At 37.8% G+C, this 20,287-nt stretch overlaps 1 protein-coding gene across 1 annotated transcript in view; it reads right to left on the reverse strand.

Moving 5' to 3' along the window:
- The window catches only part of jph3b (junctophilin 3b), a 64,407-nt gene that overhangs the window by 17,299 nt on the left and 26,821 nt on the right, over positions 1-20,287 (reverse strand). The window contains exons 2-3 of the mRNA XM_028448888.1: positions 13,761-14,247; positions 11,281-11,646 (exon numbers count right to left, since the gene is read on the reverse strand). Coding sequence (XP_028304689.1) covers positions 11,281-11,646; positions 13,761-14,247 — 853 coding nt within the window. The remainder of the gene's footprint in view (positions 1-11,280; positions 11,647-13,760; positions 14,248-20,287) is intronic.

A 20,287-nucleotide genomic window follows, 5' to 3' on the forward strand; every position in this document is an offset into this window, starting at 1 on the left:
CTGTCATATATTTAGTCAATGAAATGTACACACAACACTACATATTTGACCACTGATTTTAGGGGAAGCTGAGGTTCCCTTGTAGTCTTAAAGCATCCGCCACTGCAATGAATAATATGTTTGCTCGAAATGGTGTAGAAATACCAAAGTTTGTAATTAGGGGATGAAGTTTAGATGTCAGTAAAAAAAATTAATTATTTCTTTTTCTGAGAAGCACAATGCCCATTCAAATTGTGATTACTTCATAAGTAAAGCTGTAGTAGGCAGAAATAAACAAAGGTGTAGTGATTGTTTAGAGTGGTAAATGTTATGTCTTTACATCAGTTGTTACTTTGCTGTTACAACAGCAAATGAGTGGGGATAACAAGGCTGAACGGACAGGTGAGAAAAGAAACAAAGGAGCAGAACCCAAACAGAGACGAGCAGGGGGAGATGCTCAGCAGTGGGGGAGTAAAAACAATTCGGGGAGTTAAGCAGAGCGGTTTGGAGAAAATCTTCTCTGTCATCGCTGTGAACCAGCTGATGATGAAGAGGAGGATGATTCATATCTTGCAGAGTTTTCTGGGTTGCATCACAGCAAACTGTGTGTTTGTGTTACTCATGGAGTGAGGAACTCAATCTGTCAACACACTGGGGAGGGACTCGCCCCCTTTGTATTGGAGAAAACATCACACATGCCGTCCTGAAGGTAAATCGTGAAATTTGAGGTTGACAACTCAATACAAGTCACAGGGACACATATGTGAGTCAGCCTAAAATCCTCCGAAGTAATGGAAACACTGTCTGTGAGTGTGTGTCCGTGTGTCCGTATGTGTGTGGGGGGGCTTCAGGCCTGATGATGAGCGGAGGCTCCATTGAGTCACTGGTGTATTTATGTGACTCTAACTAATCACAGGTAGCCAGATGACAGCAGTTAGATCAGGTACACAAGGCTTGAAACCAAGTAGGACACAAGAGCAAACACATTAAGTAGAAACCCTGTATTTCCCGGGTTATCAATAGTAACCACTGCTGGTCATAGATGAACAGTTGATAGACTGCCATAGAGACATATCATTTAGACATTATTTTTGGTCTACTTCAGCATATAGTTTGTATTTGCAGATTGGAGAAGAAGAACATGTCTGTTGTCTTAAAGGTCCCATGTCATGCTATTTTTCACCCATCTCCATTTGTTCTAAGAACCCCAAAAACTTAGTACTTGAGGTTTATTTTCCCAAACTCACCTGTTTTCCAGAGTTTTAGCCTCTGAAAAGTCACTTTCTGAGCAACTCTACACAAACAGGCTGATCTGCGGCCTACTTATGCATATTCATGAGTGGGCTTCTCTATAGACTGGACACTGACTTCCTCCTCCCTGCACGGTGACATAGGGCCAGAGGACGGCCCGCCCTCCTCCCACCCACTCCGTAACCGAGCTCATGCTGCTTTATTAACATGTGACAGAGCGTGGGGGCGGGGCATTCGCCGGTACATACATAGACTTTAGAAAATACATACATAGCACTGCTCGAAGGACGCTGAAATGTTCACCTTCGTGGGAGTGTCTGTTTACAGGGTCCTTCGTGGCAGAGAGCTTCCTGGAGGAGCGGCTTCTCCAGCTCAGTGCCGCGTCAAATTCGTCATCAAAGTGGGAACGCGTCATCAAATTGGAGCGAGGTGTTTGGGCTCACCCTGCAGGAAGAAAGGAGCAAATCACCCTCTAACTAACGATTGAGGGAATCAATGAAAAAAACACTTTGGGCATGTGTATGAAGCCCTAATAGCACTTTTATAATGTTTAAAGCACAGAAAAGTTGATTTAGCTTAACATGGGCCCTTTAACATAAAGAAGGATGATCACAGGATGTGACTGTCATCTGTTAGAGGTGGGTAATGATATCTGCCCATTGATTATATTGGCGGTATCGGGGTTTCCACAGAGAATGTCTATTTGTGGAATACATCCAGTGAGACATCACATTAAAAATAGCCTTAACCTGTTATTTCCATGGAGTGATATATAATGTGAAATACAATTAGGTGGAAGGGGTCTATGGGTATATTGGTATCGGTTAATATCGGAAATTTAGTGTTGCTAATATCGAACATCTCTAGCATCAGTACATTTACATGAGCAGGTGATTTTTTTATTTTATTTTTAAACAGGGGACCTTTTAGCTTTTAGCGACAGCTGTTGACAAGTTTCAGAAATAAACAGAAGAATGTCAGAACCCCATCATCCCCCAACCAGCTGTGACTTAGTTTATCTCCAAATGAGCAAATTAGAGCAATTATGCTGTGACTGTTTCAATTCTGACTTTTTCTCTGACTGTTGCTATGTGGAAATACCCTGCTGAGCTTCTCTGGGGCTCAGAGAGAGAGAGATAGAGGATGTCCTGCGCCAAGAGAATCTAGGTTTCATTTACGAGAGCAAGAGCAGGCTAAAAATGTCAGAGCAGTTTGGTTCTCCATGGGCCTCATTTATCAACCGTTCGTTTACTCAGGTCTGTGGTAAGACCATATTCAGGCAAGCTTCCGTATTTATAGATTTTGAGGTGAAGGTAAAGCTATGATCAGATCTCACGTCAGGTCTGAGCTCGTGTACAAAAATCAAATGTGGATTTGTGGTGCAGCACTGCAAAATCTGACTGAAAATAATTATTTAACACACCTCAGCAATCTGTGTACAATTCGTTCTTTGATTATCCTGTTTTAAAACCAAATCAAAATAACAAATAAACAGTGTGGGTATTTTGTTTTCTTGACTTAAAACCAAAACATAAATACAGAAAAATCAAAAACCAGGCAAGCAGCGTTTTTCTGTTTCAAAATGAAATCTCTTTGTTTGTGAGATATTTGGATATTTACGGGAAAACTATGGTGAAGAGCATCATGTTTTAATCCTACCACACAGAGGGACCCACAGATGGGGGAGGACTTTTACTCTGCTGCGTTTGATAAAATGATCTTGTCGCATGTTGTCGACTTCACACCGAATGCGAAGAGGTGTAATTTGTGTGTCGATGACGTTTTGTTAAAAAGTTATTGATGCTGGAAGTCCATAAATGTGAATATCGTGCCAACTTTACCGAACAATGTCACAGTCCAAATAGTATCCAAATAAACTGGTAACTGACTATTGACTCTGAGGCTGGTGTGAGGAACAATGGATTTTAGAATTTCTACGATTCAACACTTTTGAAAAAACTATTACTGTTTTTTTGAGGGCATTAAAAATATATTTTTTGCACGTTTTAATACCGCTAGCCACTAACAGCAGCTGTCAATACACACGGAAGTTGATCACAAGAAATGAGGAGCACCAGTAGATTCATTACACCACATATCATGTGCATGTTTTACAAAATGTCCATTTTTCATTTCTTTTTTTATGTATTAATCATGTTTCATCAGTAATGTGTTGCTCATTTTTTTTGTCCAGGAGCAAAAGTCTGCCCCCATCTGTGGGTCCCCTCTGTGTGGTAAGATTAAAACATGAAGCTCTCGTCCATAGTTGCCCAGTAAATATCCAAATATCACACAAACAGAATGTAATTTAAAACAGAAAAACACTGCATGTCTGGTTTTTGGTTTTTCTGTATTTCTGTTTTGGTTTTAAGTCAGTAAAAGAAAACATGCTCGCCAACCTTACTCGTCCATTTGTTTTTACTTATAAGTTAAGAATAGTCTTGATCAATTAGCAAACATAAGCTTTTATGCTGTGGATGAAAACAATTGAATTCAAACAATCATTAGGCATTGTTAGTTAGTTATTGATATTTTTATTCAAACCTCAGTCGAAGTCCATTCCTATGTGGCAACGCTGTTCACTGCTTCTGTTAATCTCTTCCACAGAGCGTTTTTATGAGCTCCTTTAATTCCAGTTTTCACACGCCCAAAAAGCACATCTTTGTTTTGCTCCACCTCAGATGTGAGGATGCCGATTTTCATCTTGGAAAAGTTTCTTTACTGTTTGCTTGACCTCAGTGGGCAGAGCCTCCGAACCAGGAATATTTAAAGGGGTGACATGTTAATGGCGACTTAATTCAGCTGCAGATTTAACAACACCCGATTGTTCGTACGCTGGGATTGGTCCTGTTGTACGACCAAATGTGCACACGAATTTGCACCCGCTTTCATGCAAGATCGATTAATGAGCTGGTCCCTTCTGTGTGTATGTACTAGCTTATTATCTCTAATTATCCTTCAAAACCAACAACAATGTGGACTTCAAGCCTTGGCCATCTGGTACTCTTCAAAAATTCACAGCATTACTACCAAGTTATAAATAGTCTGCTATCAGTTTGTTAGGTTTTTTTTCAAGATAGAGGCAGTAGCCGTTTCTGATTTATAAACATGATTTCAGTTCCCTGAAAGTGAAGCAGAGCTACTGAGTGTCTAACCTTGTGCTCTTTTAATACAGTTTTATGTTTCATTCAGTCATAAATTACATTTATAGGCAACAGGATATTGGTTGCCAAGTAAGAAATGAGTCACGTAAAAGTGGCCCCTCGCGAGTTTACAATGAAAATTTCTACCAGGTGCACACAACGTATGCCAACGCAAGTAGATTCAGCTCATAGAGTTACACAGGCTACTGACATTTATATTGTCTGAGCACACACAGCTTGCCTTGGATTTTCCACTTGCTCTGGATCACACGAGTTTTAAAAGAATACTAATAATGAATTATGTAAGTAAGAATAAAACAACCCCATTTAAAAGGGTGAAATGGTTCTGCCATTATGTATTCAGAAAAATGAATGAAAAGAATCAGACCTCTGTAGTGAATCCTGTAAAAACTCTAACCAATCCCTGCCATTTGGTCCGAATGAAAACAACCAATCAGATGCCTTCATGTCTCATCCCTCCCCAGCTGTGGCTACAATAGTAGCTTACCACCACTAAGTGTGGAGTGAAAGAATAATGCCTTAATTGAACACTAACAGTCAATAGACAAACAAACAAATAAACATCAGTGAAAATATAAACTCAAGCTTGGCCGAGGTAATTATGAGAATCATCGATAATTTAATTCCATTAATATTTTATAAAAGTCCAGTTACAGTGACTGTGCTAACAAAGGCCTATATCAAAATATGCCATTTCCAAATCCTTTTTCACTGTAAACACATTGTTTTCAGGCTTCAACAAGGTTTCAGTTGAGAGAAGAAGTTGTAGATTTAGAACTGTTAGATACGATGTTTTCAAAATAATAATTGATTATACATTTTGGTACACGAAACGAGTAAGAAAGAAAGAAAACGAGACCTACTGTATGTTCATACTGAGAGAAAATGTGTAGCAGCACCTTTTAATCATTCTTTTGGTTTTACCATAACCGTTGGTCAGGATTCTAATACTGACCGACAAGGTGTACATTAACACATTTTGTCAGTGAAAGGTAATTGGAATTAGTTTTGTGAGCAAAATTAATTTTGATAATTGCCATGTTAAATAATTAGGTTAATGTGTAATTGGACAAGTAAAGGGAAAAAGAAGCTGTCTGATTGCAAGAGATAGATATTAAGATTTATACGCCTTGGTTGTCTTTCCTTTACAAGCGTGATTTCATAAACTGAGAGTGGTCAGACCAGCAGCTCTGTTCTTACAAGCCTCAGCTGAAGCATGTCATCGGGTTGAGACTAATAGGATTGGCTGTTAACTTATTCAGTTCATCTTGTATGCACATAAGCATATAAGCAAGAGACTGGATGTGAGAAGGGGTTACTTACAATCTCAGTCACAATAGTGACTTTGGGAATACAAGTCATCCACTTCTACATGCATGCAAAGCAGGGGTGGACTGGCCATCTGGTATACCGGGCATCGTCCCGTTGGGCCGGTCCATTACGTGTTTTTTTATTTTTGTTTTGTTTTTTTTTTATGAGCAAGTGGAGGCAGACATGGTAACAAGTGGCCAAAAATGGTACAAAAGTGGCAAAAACATGGAAAGAAAAGAGTGTAAGTTTAAGTGACTAAAACAGGCCAAAAAAAATGGGCAAAAAAAGAGGAACCAGGGGGTATGTAATTGAAAAAGGTAGCTTAAATGAGCAAAATGTGGCCAACAATAGTGAAAAATAAATGGTATTTATTGGGCAAAAGTTAGCTTATTTGGATGAAAAGTGGCCCAAAAAATTAAACAAATGACAAAAATTGGATAAAAGTGCCAAAAAGAAGTTGCAAAAATGGACAAAAAATAGGGAAAAGGGGATATTTATTGGCAAAAGGTGCTAAAGTCTGAAAAAGTGTTATAACTTTTTGAAAAGGGACCAAAATGGGACAAAGGAAGTTGTAAAAAGGCCAACAGAAAAAGATTAAAAGGGGTTAAAAAGGTTTCCCCATTTAAGGTTTTCTGGGGGTATAATAAATAAAATTGAGTAATAAAGAGCCACATGTTGAGTATCACTGACTTAATAACAGCTTCTACATGATGTCGCTGATAATATAGTGGGCTGGTATTTTTTGTCCCAGTCCACCCCTGATGCAACGTAGCAAACACATATACCAGATGTAGGCTACAGTCATTGACCAGCACAGTATGTTACCACATTATTGATCCAATTCAACATTAACACGAGACCACAAAGTAAAGCTGATCCATTTTCTTTTTTCATTTAACTTCATTGTCTGTCATAGACTGCTGTCACTCTGCAGCCCTTCATCACAACAACCGTCACTCACATCCTTCCAACGCAGGAAAAACTGTTTTTTATAGCATATAAATAGTGCACATAATATTTCAGAGCAGCTTCATGTGAGTCAAATCCTTTCAAAGTAAAAAAAAAAATCCTCAACCACATTTTTATGCTGAGTTTAAAGGCTTATAGTATACTTCAGAGAAAGGGCAACAGGTTGATGAACGACTCTTTTCTTGTTGCATTGTCTGAGCAGATCACTGCAGGCTTCATTTACACATTTTTTTTTCAGTGTTGAATACTTGGTCATAAGTCTAATATGGGCGTGGTTTGTCTTGGTTTTTATTTTCCAATGAGGTACTTTAGCAGACTTGCGCATGCATGCCAAAAGTACAGTGAGATCTGACAAATGGGATTGTCAAAATGTCTAACAAAAATCCCAAAATAGTTGTATACACAAGCCCAGTTCTTGCTAGAGAAAAGTGGACTTTGATTGAATTTAATTCCTGCATGAGTTGTATGGAATCACAGGAGTGCCAAAATTAAAAGGAAATGCATGTGGAAATGTAAAGCAAATACAAATTTGTAAATAAAAAGAGAATCAATAATAAAAATGTGGAAATATAAAGAGAATCAATAATGAAAAAATATACAAATCTAGAATATTCTTTTTCCATTTTGTTTTTGCTTTTTCCATTTTGTCTTTGTCTTTTCCATTTGCGTTTTGACATTGCTTTTACTTCATGACTCAAGCGGTCGGTAAAAGCAATGTCAAATCAATGACCCGCCCACAGCAAGAGCTTCTATTGGTTTTATTTATTATCCAAACATGTTCTTTAGACACACACACAGCTCTGTGTACATGTCTTTTGCACGCTGGTTTAATTTTAATCCAATCAAGAGATAATCTTTATAACGTGGACCATTTACAGTCGTGATAAAGTTCAGATGTGAACTGAGAGCAGAGTTGTGGCGCAAATATAACGCCATACATGCCGTGCTACAGATTGTTGTGTAGGTGTCCCACGGCACTACAGTGTTGACATGACAGAAACATAAAACACATACTGATCCATCAACTCTGCTTAGAAATCTCTTCAGTGATCAGATGTATAAAATCCAGCCGAGTCTACGGACACATTGGTCCGTTTCCAGACAAGCGTGCGGTGACCGTGCTGTTTGTCATCACAACATTGTTACAGCTGGTTTTACGTGTTCTTTTGTTGTGGTGAACTGCCGTAAAGTGTCTCAATGCGTGTGCACGCACTGTGTTTATGCACTGATGCATATTCTGCTTGCTTTTAAAATGTAATCCTCTGAAATAATCCTGGTTTTTACCAAAAACAAAAACCTGTAATCTGATTACACGTTTTTTAATATACTGTGGCAGATTACAGTTACATGTTTTTTGTATACTGATTACGTAACACTGTTACTTGTAATCTGTTACTCCCCGAGCCTGCTAATACAAAGCGACCTCAAGGAGGTATCGTGTGAACAGGTATCGACTTGTCAGCCTGGACAGAAAGACCCGCCCACAGCAAGAGTTATGATGAGAGATATCTTAATAAAAAACTGCAAAATACTGCATAGCTGTCAACTAAAGGGGGACTTACAGTAGGAATGTGCAATATTTTATCGTTTATTATTTATCGTCAAAAACATTCTCACCGGTAAGAATTTGTCATCCCACGATATATATGATAAATTCCATTTGTCCCTCAATTTAGCCAAGAATGCCCCAAAAAACCTTGTTCCACAGACCAAAACTGTCCGTTTGTTGTCAACAACTTAAAATTCTCTGGAGCAAAAGAAGCTCTGGCACAAAGCCTCCGTGGTATGCACTGCCATTGCCGTCAGATCCACCCAAAGTTCCACAAACACAGGGACAGAGATGAACCTGTAGCAACGATTATGACCTGGAAACTCAACTAAAGCTAACTATGCTAAGCTAACACACCGACACACAGACTAAGCTAAGAGCTAATGCTAACCACTCCATTTAAGGAATAGACCAAGTAAAAAGATTAAAAGAACACGTCTTACTGTCATAAAGCCACAGAGAGCCACCGATTTGTTTATAGTCACATGTCACATGTTGTGAAATGTTAGCATAAATCGAATGTCACCATTCATCCGTCCCCAACTTGTGAAACGCAATTTTTTTAAATTGTATTTCACAAGTTCACAAGACAAAGCTGCTACCATTAGACTAATGTGACTATTGAGATTATTACACTAAAATATACTGAATGATTAAATCATCAGCTTCATCATCAGGAAATCAGAGAGATATATTTATCAACCATAACTTTATGTAAGTCAGTATCAAATATGAAATAAACAAGGTTCATCAGCAGTAAAAACACTATTATAGTTATTTGTGCTTTTCATGTGCTTTTTTTTTTTGAAAATAATTTCATTTCAAGTGAGGAAAGAAATAAATTGCATACAATATATACCATAAAATATCAGCTCATGAACTCTTTGAATCAGCAGCTATTGTAGTCTTTTTTAAAGTGTCTAGTGTTGATGTACTGAGATTTATTTGTTGTGTAACCTGTTTACACTAAGTTGTGATTTTTTTTAATTTTATTTATAGTTTTTATTTATCGTGATTTTTATCGTTATCTTGATAAAATGATCGGGATACATTTTTTTTTTGTCAATATCAACCATCCTTAACTTACAGTATGTATCTTATGCACATATCCTACATTGTTTTCCCTCCTTATATAGTGCAGGATGTCACCACAGCCTCTTTCTTCTTTCTTTCACAACCTCTATAAGTGGTCATTTATGCTTCATGGTAAAAAAAAAAAGAAAGAAGAAGAAGAAGAAACAAAAAATGGTTCATGACACGATTGCCTTTCTTCATGAGGTAAAGAGTTGCTGGATCACATACTGTACATATTTACAGCATTTCTATTTGAACAAGATAATATTTATTTTATTTTTTTTAAGGTGGAAGGAACCCACATGAGCAGAGAAAATATCAAATACTGTAAGGAAGCCACATCTCTCTACACCAAGACACCCCTCACAGATTCATACTAGCAAAACTTTTATTATCTAACTTTCAGGTCATTACATTAAACAGTCTGATTAATTTTTTCGGACAGCCATGGCTCCAGAGTGGTTGCCCTGGTTGGATATCAATAATTAGTTATTACAAAATCTCTTTATTGCCTTTCCTCTTCCAAGACCTAACATCAAGGGCATGAGGTGCTATATCTCTTTTATCGCTTATCCCAACACTATTATGTAGGATACTGTAGCTTGGTTTGCATTGGCTTCTTAAAGCGATACACAACAAAGCATATGACGATATGTCCAAAGCTTCTAATTCACTTCCCATTACAACCAGTAAAGGTTACAAATAATAGTCTCCAAACAAGTCATGGTTCGTATTTTAATATCCCCACATGACGCAAGTATCAGTGTTCAGGACACGTCTTTTAGTTATTCCCAGCTGGAAAGGATCATTTTTCTCCTTCTATTACTCTCCTGAAGTATCTGTCTGCTGTAAAGAATGTCAGGGCGTGCCCATTAACACCATCACCCCAACTATTCTCATTGTTTTAGTCCAGTGAGTAGTGTCTTAATGAGGACAGATTCTCATTTTCATTCAGCAGAGCAGATGTATTGAAACTGTCATTTCCTTTTCACCACAACCTTCCTAACCTTACTAAAAACGTAACCCCCATTCGATCCATAAATTGTCACTGATCTCAAGTATAATGTGCAGTTCATTGTTTCAAGAGTGTTTGAACAAAAAGAGCAGTGTCTACTTGATGGGTTTTATCAATAAGGTCGTCACTGGTTAGATACAAGCATGTGTCTGGTCTCAAAAACGTTGTAATCTTAAGCAAGGCATTCTTGTTAGGAGTTTAAACTGTAAACATGTTTAAGAAGCATGACTTAAAAGCATTTTGAGTTGAAGTGTATCCAAGATACTTTGTAATAACGCAGTAATTTATTGTTTTTTTTATCAGTACAAGTAATGAGATTAAATAAAAATACACTCAACATATTTTTATATTTCATGACATTTGTCATGACAACAGAATTCACACCTGGAATTATAAACAGCCTCATTGAAAGGTAAGTGTTGGCAAGGAACTATCTCTTAAAAGACACCTAATATTAATGCCAGATTCCAAACACTAGCTGCATTTCCGTCACCCTTGGAAATGCGCAAAATCTGAATAGCACAATAAAAACTGTTAATGGAAACACCTGAATTTCGAAAAAGTGCTCAAAAAAATGCAAAGTTTTGTCACTTTCGTGAGGAGGAATTTCCGACGTTTCAATACTGAAATGGGTCGCAAAAGCGCCATGGAAACACTTTTTCCCCATCTCCACTGTATCTCGTGACATGACCACTGCTCTCCGAAAAAACAACAAAGGAATACAAAGTGTAAGGAGATTCTGAGCTTCTGTCTTTCTGCAGCAAAGTCTCGCGGCACGAGATTTCACGGGAGTTACGAGGCTCCCGCCTAAAACAGCCTTCAATTGAAACATGTTCAAAGCGCAATTATTTTTGACTTTGTTGACATTTAGAAATATTGCTTTTATTTTGCAAAAATCTGTAAATGAAACCAAGCTATTGAGTCCCTCCAACCCCATGATCTTCACTCTTTCCAAAACTTGCTCCTACCTGGAGAGAGCAATCTCAGCCTTCTGTCGCGCGATGTCCGCTGCCTTCTGCGCTCCTTCCACAGCTCGGTCCACCTTCTCCCTGATTTTACTCGCCCGCAGAGGGATCAGGTTCTTCCTCTTACCGCTAACCAGGATGTTCTGTTTGTATTTTCCCTCCTCTTTCGTGCCGTCAGGAAATGTTGTGCAGCCGTAGCCGTGGCGCTTGTTGCTAAGCCATTCCCCTTCATACTGGAGCCCGTCGGACCGTCGACTTATGCCAAAACCAGTCCTCTTATCGTTTTTCCACTCGCCGCTGTAGGTCTCTGTGGTTGTAGCATCCACATCGTCATCCGCGATGACCAGGTCCGCATCTGCATCTCCAAGGCTAGAGAGTAAAAGATTTTGAGTTACGTTAAGTCGTAGAATAAATGTTCACACTTTTAAGTCAAACTGAATTCTATTCTATTCTAAGGATTTAAAAACGCTGCTTAGGCTTTACTATTGTGCCATTATAAACTGTTTTCTGCTGTTTAAAAAAACACCTTACCACTTAAAAGGAAATAATTTTTCAGTGACATCTTGCTTACCCGCTAAGGTTAAATGCTACATCTTTTAAATACCGATGCACTTCAAAATGCTGTCACAATCTCACTGACGTCCTAAAGGTGATTTGTTTTGTTCACATCAGAAGATCTGAAAATACCCTGGTGTCCAAAATATAGTCAAGTTGAATTATCTGCACAACTGCCAGATTAGCAACCGCTTGGCCATACTTGTTTTGTGTCATTAACAATATGGACTCAGGGACTGAAATAAAATAAAAACTAAAATTAGTCCCATCATAAATGTTCTAGTGTTCCTAACATAGACCTAATAAAAAGACAAACACTGAAATCAAAGTCCTAAAGTCAGAGCATCCAATTCTGTTAATTTCACTGACTGTTTTTTGTTTTTTTTTACATAGCGCCAGCTGCTGCACAGTTTCTCCACTCCAAAATAATAAAACTGAATTGAATTCAACTTGCGTCATCAAGTCCACAAATAATGCTTTTACTCCGGATGTATAATTTCCTAAAGCTCTCCATCCGATTAGTTTTTTTTAATACATTCTGAATTGGCAGATGAGGAATTAATTTGAATTGATGCATCGGAGAATATAATTTATTACAAATACATTGGATTTGCATAAACAATAACTTATCTTCCTCTGATTATGTTGTTTTGTTTGTAGCTGTTTGGAAATTTGTAGCTGTTTGGAAATTATGTAATGAAAATATTATCAATGAATTAACAACATTGTTGTTTTATCAGGAGTCTATGGTGTGGTAAGTAGTGGACAAATTGTACTTTTTGATCAAGCAGAAAAGTTTAATCATTTAATCACATGCACTTGACTTGGATGTCAGAGATCCTCTACAAGTGCATCATTTTTGATCTGACACTGGGTCAGCTGACCTCTAAAACTAACCTTTTGTCCTGTTGGCCATGAACACAGCATGTCAATCCATTCTAAGGACATTTGAATCAGACGTGTGCTTAATATTGCCTTGAATCTGTCGCCCAGATGAAAGACAATAGTTTGTTCAAAGTAAATCAGCAATAGTTGAACACATGAAGAAGTAGACTTAATATATGTTAGAAGGTCAAAAACAGATAACAGACAAGAGCACTCAGAGAGCGCAAACATCTGCCAAGTTTAGATCAGCTCGCCAAATTTTCATTTGAATCCGTTCATAACTTTTGGAAATATCCTTACTCAAAAACTTCTTCTGGATACTGTATCTACAATACCTTCCAGATAATCACGAAAACTTCCTTTTGATATTGTCTATCAGCTCACCAATTTTCATTTAAATCCATTCAGAATCCAAAACCATGACTGTTAAGTTGATTGGAGTGATTGAGAGTGACTGGTTGTCTGTGTGCATGTTGCTCTGAAATTGACTGGCGCCCTGTCCAGGGTGTACCCCCACCTAAGGCCCAAATGAGAGCTGGAGATAGGCTCCAGCAGGTGGATGGATCCATTCATTCAGAAGCTTATGAGATATCCTCCTGTCCTTGTTTTAATATAATATATACTCCCATTACATCAATGAAATAATGCCTAAACATTAAGGTTAGGAGGACACATAACATTTATTTGACTTTGACTTCTGGGTTAGGATTTTTAAGTTTCGAACTAAATATAAAAAAAGATGCCAGAATGACATTTTATGCAAGCCTGAAACTAGATCTACACAGCTAATATGATGTCATCATCCCTCCCACGACGAGACATCTTGTGACCTGTTAATATCGCAAGATCTTGTCGTACAAGATATTGTTCCAACCTTCACTAAATATATATTAGGGGAGTTTGGACAATAGGTTAAAATGTGTTTCATGTGTTTGGCTTCCTCAAAAAAGACTTAAATGGTGCCACCTTTGGCTACGGTCTCCATAATTCGTGAAGTTTCTTGATACAGTACAAAACCAAAATGAAAAACCTCCTCTCCTCACCTGATGGTGGAGTTGATATCAGATGCAGCAGAGGACACAGTGCTCATCCCAGCCTCACTCCTGAACGAGCTCTGTTTTGACCTTTGAGAAGCCAAAGAGCTTCTTGACTCTGATTTCCTTAGCTTGAGTCCAGAGAGGATGGACCTCCGAAACAGTCCACTTTTCCTCTTCCCTTTCAGCAGCTCAGCCTCACTGTGTGCCGTCAGCACAAACCCTCCACGGGACACTGCAGGACTGCTGCCGCTGCTGCCCGTACTGCACATGGAAACGCTGGTGGTCAAGGTGCCGGGAGCGGGTGGAGGGCCGGGAACCACAGCTCCAGTGCGGTCCAGTAAAGCACTACCGTTGCTGTGCTCTGAACCGGAGCGGAGAGAGTTTATGGAGGTTCGGAGAGGGGAACGAATGACGGCCGCCATGCCATAGGGAACACTCTGACGCACTCCATATCCATGTCGCATTCCTCCAACCCACTCACCCTGGAACGTACCTGGAAAGAGTGAAGTTAGATGTTAGATCGCTAAATGGAACAATTAACAGAGAGCCTAAAAATACTCTTAACGTACTGATGTTTTGCTTTGACAATGAATGCATTTACATAATTATAGTGATACTTAAGCACACTTGTATATATCCAACAATGTTAGCTCTTTATTCCCCAAACAGAGGAGAAAACCAGTTCAAATGTATGTATTTTCGCTAGAGCTGAAAGTTGTTAATATTAGATGTACAGATGATTTTACTGTGACAGTTATTTTACTGTTTTGCACAAATAAACGTTGAAAAAAGATTTTTTCAAACTTTTTTTTCTGAGGCGTCTCTCAGGGCTTTGTTCTAGGAACCTTTTAGGTTTCTGCTTACAAATAATTTACAAAATGTAAAATGTATAGTTAAAAATAATCTAAATTTGAAAACGTTTTGGTTTTTAATGTTGTTGTAATCAGTTAAAAAAATATTGTTCTCATCTTCGTGGAAATGCGTTTAATGTTAATATTTAATCCTGAAATGTATTTGTCAGCTGGTTAAATACAGCCAATTTTTTGATTTATCAAAAGCTAGTTTAATGTGTGTATTTTAGATTTTAAAAGTATTAAAAGTATTTTAAACTTATCAAAATTTACCATTATTGATGTTTACCTTTCCTTTACTACCTGTTCCTCTTAATGTGTTTGTCATTTACGTGAAGATTTAACAATTGAATCAAAGCATTGTTATTGTTTTTGAATAAAAATTTTGTTGTTGTGTATTTATATGAAAGTATTGTTAATGTAACATTCAGCACTTGCTGTTTAAAAACAAAAGTGCAGAAATGTGTGAAAAATGTATGTTTTTTTCAAAAATAAAAAATAAAAATGTATTTGAATTTCATTCTCCAAATTACTTGTAATTACACTATTTTCACCAATGTTTATTTGTTAGTTTGTCTGTGAGCAAACAACATTTTAACCAAAGATAGACCTTAGGCCATGGAAAATTCCATTATATTTTGTCTCTCATCATTGGCAAAATTGCAAAAATTTGATTCGTTATACACCGTTCTTAATGACATTTGACTCAGTTAAGTCAGTTTGGTTCCTTACTTACCCCCATGAGTTTCAGGATCACTGACCCAGATAACTGACAATAACTGGCAAACAGAGGATATTTGAAGCTTGGTAAAGGTTTGGGCTCTGAAGCTGAAAGAAATGTGCATTCTCATAATATCTGTGCTCTTTTACCAAGCGTTGCGTTCATCCAAACCTCTTATTCTATCATCCCGAAGGCGCCAAAGTTCTCAGCAGCCCTCTGGTCTGGAGTAAGGTAGCAGAGAGATTTTATGAAATTATGGTTGCACTTTTTTCCTCGCAATAAACAGAAGAATATTGAGTTACAAAGACTGATTTATCGTAAACTCTCACTAACTGATATTGGGTAATAGGGAAGTGTATGGGTGTGGCCAGAGGTGGACTGGGACAAAAATTCAGCCCTGGCATTTTTTGTCCATACCAGCCCACTACATTATTAGAGGACACCATGTAGAAGCCGTTATTAAGTCAATAATGCTCAACATGCGGCTCTTTATGTCTTAATTTTAATTATTATTTCCCTAGAAAAACTTAAAAGGGGGAAACTTTTTAACCCTTTTTTACCTATTTCCATTGGCCATTTTGCCACTTCCTTTGTCCCATTTTTGTCCCTTTTTTTTTAAAAGTTCTGACACTTTTTTCAGACTTTAGCTACCTTTAGCCAATAAATACCTTTTTTTCCTTATTTTTTTCGATTTTTGTCCTTTCTTAAAATTTTTTGACCACTTTTCATCCCAATGAGCTAACTTTTGCCCAATTAATACCACTTGTTTCCTTTTTTACCCCTACATTTTGCCTCTTTTTGTTCCTCACTTTTTTCCTTTTTTCACTATTGTCTCTCTCATTTTGCTCACTAAAGCTATTATTTGCCATTACATATTACCTATAGTTCCTCTTCATTTGCCCATTTTTTGGCAGCGCGTGACTGCTTTTGGCCCATTTTAGTCACTTTACACTCATTTCTTGCCACGTTTTTTGCCACTTTTGGACCATTTTTGGCCACTTGTTACCATGTCTGCCTCCACTCACTCGTAAGAAAAAAAACGATGGCCAGTCCACCCCTGGGTGTGGCTCTGTTTCGTCACTCATTGATTCACAGCGAGCCTCAGCACTGCCTACAATCTCTGCTGCATTACTGTCCTTGCTTTTCTATGTTGCTGGAAAAGTAGGCCAATTGAGTGTGTTTATGTCCATTCCCTCTCGCTCGCTCTCTCTCTCTCTTACTCTTAAACGGAAGTGTATGTGTGTGGGGCGGGGGGATGATCCATCCCGCCTGCTCGTACCTCTGATGTAACAGCACTCTGATTCATTCAGTAGCAAACGCACTCGCTCTAACCAAACTACATGACCATAAAAGGACTTCTTTGTCTCATCCCAAACACACAACCCTCTGCTTTGTGAACTCAAGTGCCAGGTAATTGGAAATGCTGAATGAAGCCAAGATTGTTAGCCAATCAGAAAGTGGGACACACCGCGCACGTGCACACATCGTCAGTCGCACGCAAGCCAACAAAAACACAACACTTTTATGGGCTCGCAAGTTGTTATTGTTTTTTGTGTTAAATCTAATCTCGTTGTGCACACAAACAGACATTAATAAAGAAGCTGAGTCACAAACAGCTGGCCAGCACATCTGGCCAGGCCTTTGTAATCACATCAATGCACAGCTGTAAGACCATATGACAGGCGGATCAACAAACACACACACATGCACATTTTAACAAATGACTAACAGAAAGGAGCAACACAAGGGGAGACATTTATATAGAAGCCACAGCGGGACAACCAGCGAGGCATGGACATCCAGAGACAGACTAACAGTGACAAACACTCTATCATTGGAGACGGACGACAGAGACAGAATGCCAAACACAGACTGAGACATGCAATTACAAAGAGAGAACCCACTGAGAAGTGACTGAAGCCAAAAGTTTCATAAGAAAACCAAACTGAGCGCTGTGGATGAAGTGTAACGCCAAGAACATTTCTGCAGCTTGCAACTGGTATCACTCAGTTATAATTGTAATCATGTAATTGATAATGAATTACAATTAGGGCGTAGTTATAATCGTAACTGTAGTTTTCAAAATCTGTTGCTGTCGTAATCTTAATTAAATTGTAATTGAGTTCAGATAATTGACTTTGTAATTGTAATTGCCATGAAAATTCGACAAAAATGATATATTTAACGCAAAACTTGGGAACCATGTTACAGTTCTATGTACAATTCCACACATATGTAGTTAACAGTTATTAAAATGTGTTTCATGTCAAGCTTTACCACATTTTACCAATTCAAAAAATTGAAGTCGAGGGGTATGCAGACACAAAAAAAGGAATGACACCCACACCAAAAATATTAAAACCAATATTTTCATTGATGAGGAAGCCTAACAAGGTAACCAAGAGATAGGGAAGAAGTTAGATGATACATATTTGATTTTAGTGTATTTTACAGCTGATTTAGGACCCATCATCAAAAGAGCAAGATTTATGGGTTATTTATTTTAGAGTCTGTAATTGTACATCATTGTAATTTAACTTTAGTGATTGAGAACATAATTGAAATGGACTTTCTGAGGATGGAAAACAATTGTAATTCAATTGTAATCGGAAAAAATGCTTGTCACTGTAATCATAATATCATTGTAATTAAACATGGGTAATTGAAGATGTAATTGTAACTGAAAAATGTAATTCACCCCAACCCTGATCACTATCAATGTACATCCACTAAACATTACAAAATACCAAAATACCTGAAAAAAATAAAAATACCAGTGACGTGCAGTCAGGGTAGGCGACTTGTTTGTTAGTACTGTGGGTTTGCAGAGTCATTTTTTGTGTTTTTCTTTTCTTTTTGTGTACTTTTGTTGTCATTTTGGATATTTTTTGAGTCATTTTGTGAATTTTTGTCGTAATTTTGTGAATTTTTGTCGTAATTTTGTGTTATTTGGAGTCATTTTGTGTATTACTGTTGTCAGGTTGTTCATTTTTGTTGTAGTTTTGTGTGTTTTTCTTGTACTTTTCGGCAATGCTGTAATTCTTTGTATTTTTTAATGTATTTATGTATTAATGTATTTAATGTTTTGTGCATTTTTATCTTACTTGGGGGGCCCCTTAAAATTCGACACCATTTGCTCATGTGTGGTCTAGCAGAATAAAAAAATCTGCGCTGTCGTGAGCTGCCTCTTTAAAGCCACTGTCCATGGTTCTGAAATATAGAAGCACGTTTGCAGTTGGCTAGTTTGTACAAGTGAGTTACAAACAAGTATTGGGTCATGGCATCCAGTCATTCAATTGAATTGAACTCTGCATAGAAACACAATGGTCTGGTTGCAAAGCAGAAGAGTTTAACAAGCTCAGCAGCTAAAAGCACGAAGGCGCTGAAAACATTATGGAGCAGAGTTCCTGAGGGCATGTGAGAGATTAACTCTCTGCTGACTCAATACTGCTGAGTGCCAAACTTCCTCTTGAGATAAAATCAGCACAAAAAACTTTGCCAGGGAGTTTCATTGGATGGGTCTCCATGGCCAAGCGGCTCACACAATGCAACCTGTACAGAACATAGCATGATATCAAGTTTTCAAATAATGTACATTTTTTAAGGCTTCCCTAAAGTGCAATAAATGAGAGTGAGTTAAGAGTCAAAAGAAGGAAATGATCAACATAAAACAGATTTAAATAAAAAAAAAACTTGTTTGCAAGCAAAAATCTGCTTTAAAGAAAATCACATTATTTGTCCACCGTAGAGTGAAAAAAAAGATTGAAGAAAAATAAATTACAATCAGTTTTTGACATGTTTTGATGGCTTAGTGTCATAGTAATTCAATGAAAGAGGCATTTGTTCGTTCAATAGCGGTAAAGTATACTTTTTGTTCATATGAAGCCGGGGTGGACTGGCCATCTGGCATACTGGCTATCGTCGCGGTCCACTCCGCTACGTTTTTTATTTTGACGAGCAAGTGGAGGAAGACATGGTAACAAGTGGCCAAAAAGGGTCCAAAAGTGGCAAAAAATAAAAACGTGGCAAGAAAAGAGTGAAAAGTGACGCCAAAAGCAGTCAAGAGTGGCCAAAAAATTCCAAATAAAGAAAAATCAGGTGGTATGTAATGGTAAAAGATAGCTTTAATGAGCAAAATGTGGCAAACAATAGTGAAAAAGGCCAAAAATGTGAAACAAAAAGAGGCAAAAAGGAAACAAGTGGTATTTATTGGGCAAAAGTTAGCTTATTTGGATGAAAAGTGGTCACATTTTTTAAAGAAAGGACCAAAATTGGATAAAAGTGTCAAAAAGAACTTGCTAAAACGGACAAGAAAATAGGAAAAAAAAAATACATTTATTGGCAAAAGGTAACTAAAGTCTGAAAAAAGTGTCAGAACTTTCTGAAAAGGGGCAAAAATGGGACAAGGGAAATTGCAAAATGGTCAAAGGAAATTGGTAAAAAGGTGTTAAAAACTTCCCCTTTTTAAGGATTTCTGGGGCTATAATAATTAAAATTAAGAAATAAAAAGCCACATGTTGAGCATCACTGACTTAATAACGGCTTCTACGAAGTGTCACTGATAATGTACCAGGGCTGGATTTTTGTCACCTTTTCTTAATGAATAACAAAACCCAGTCTCTGCTCTCTAACAGGGCAGAGATACACTCTTAAATCCAGTGACGTGCCATGAGCACTAGGGTTGGGTAGGCAGGGCCTTGCAAATCGAGACCAACAATGTTAACACCAATGACAATCCCATATGTTTTGGCTGGCAAGTGTTAATCTAACAAAATCAACTTGTAAAACACCATTAAAGAAACATAAACAATCATTTAGTATAGCCTCCATACTCTCCCAACAAGATATATCTCATGACACGGCAGCGCATCCGTCGTTTGTGTTGGAAACACAGAAACACGGAGAAAATGACAACAACAACTCGGAACAGCTTCAGTGAGGCGCATCCACAAAGCCATTCC

The sequence above is a fragment of the Gouania willdenowi genome, chromosome 6 (assembly GCF_900634775.1).
Source record: "Gouania willdenowi chromosome 6, fGouWil2.1, whole genome shotgun sequence".
Lineage (NCBI taxonomy): Eukaryota > Metazoa > Chordata > Actinopteri > Blenniiformes > Gobiesocidae > Gouania > Gouania willdenowi.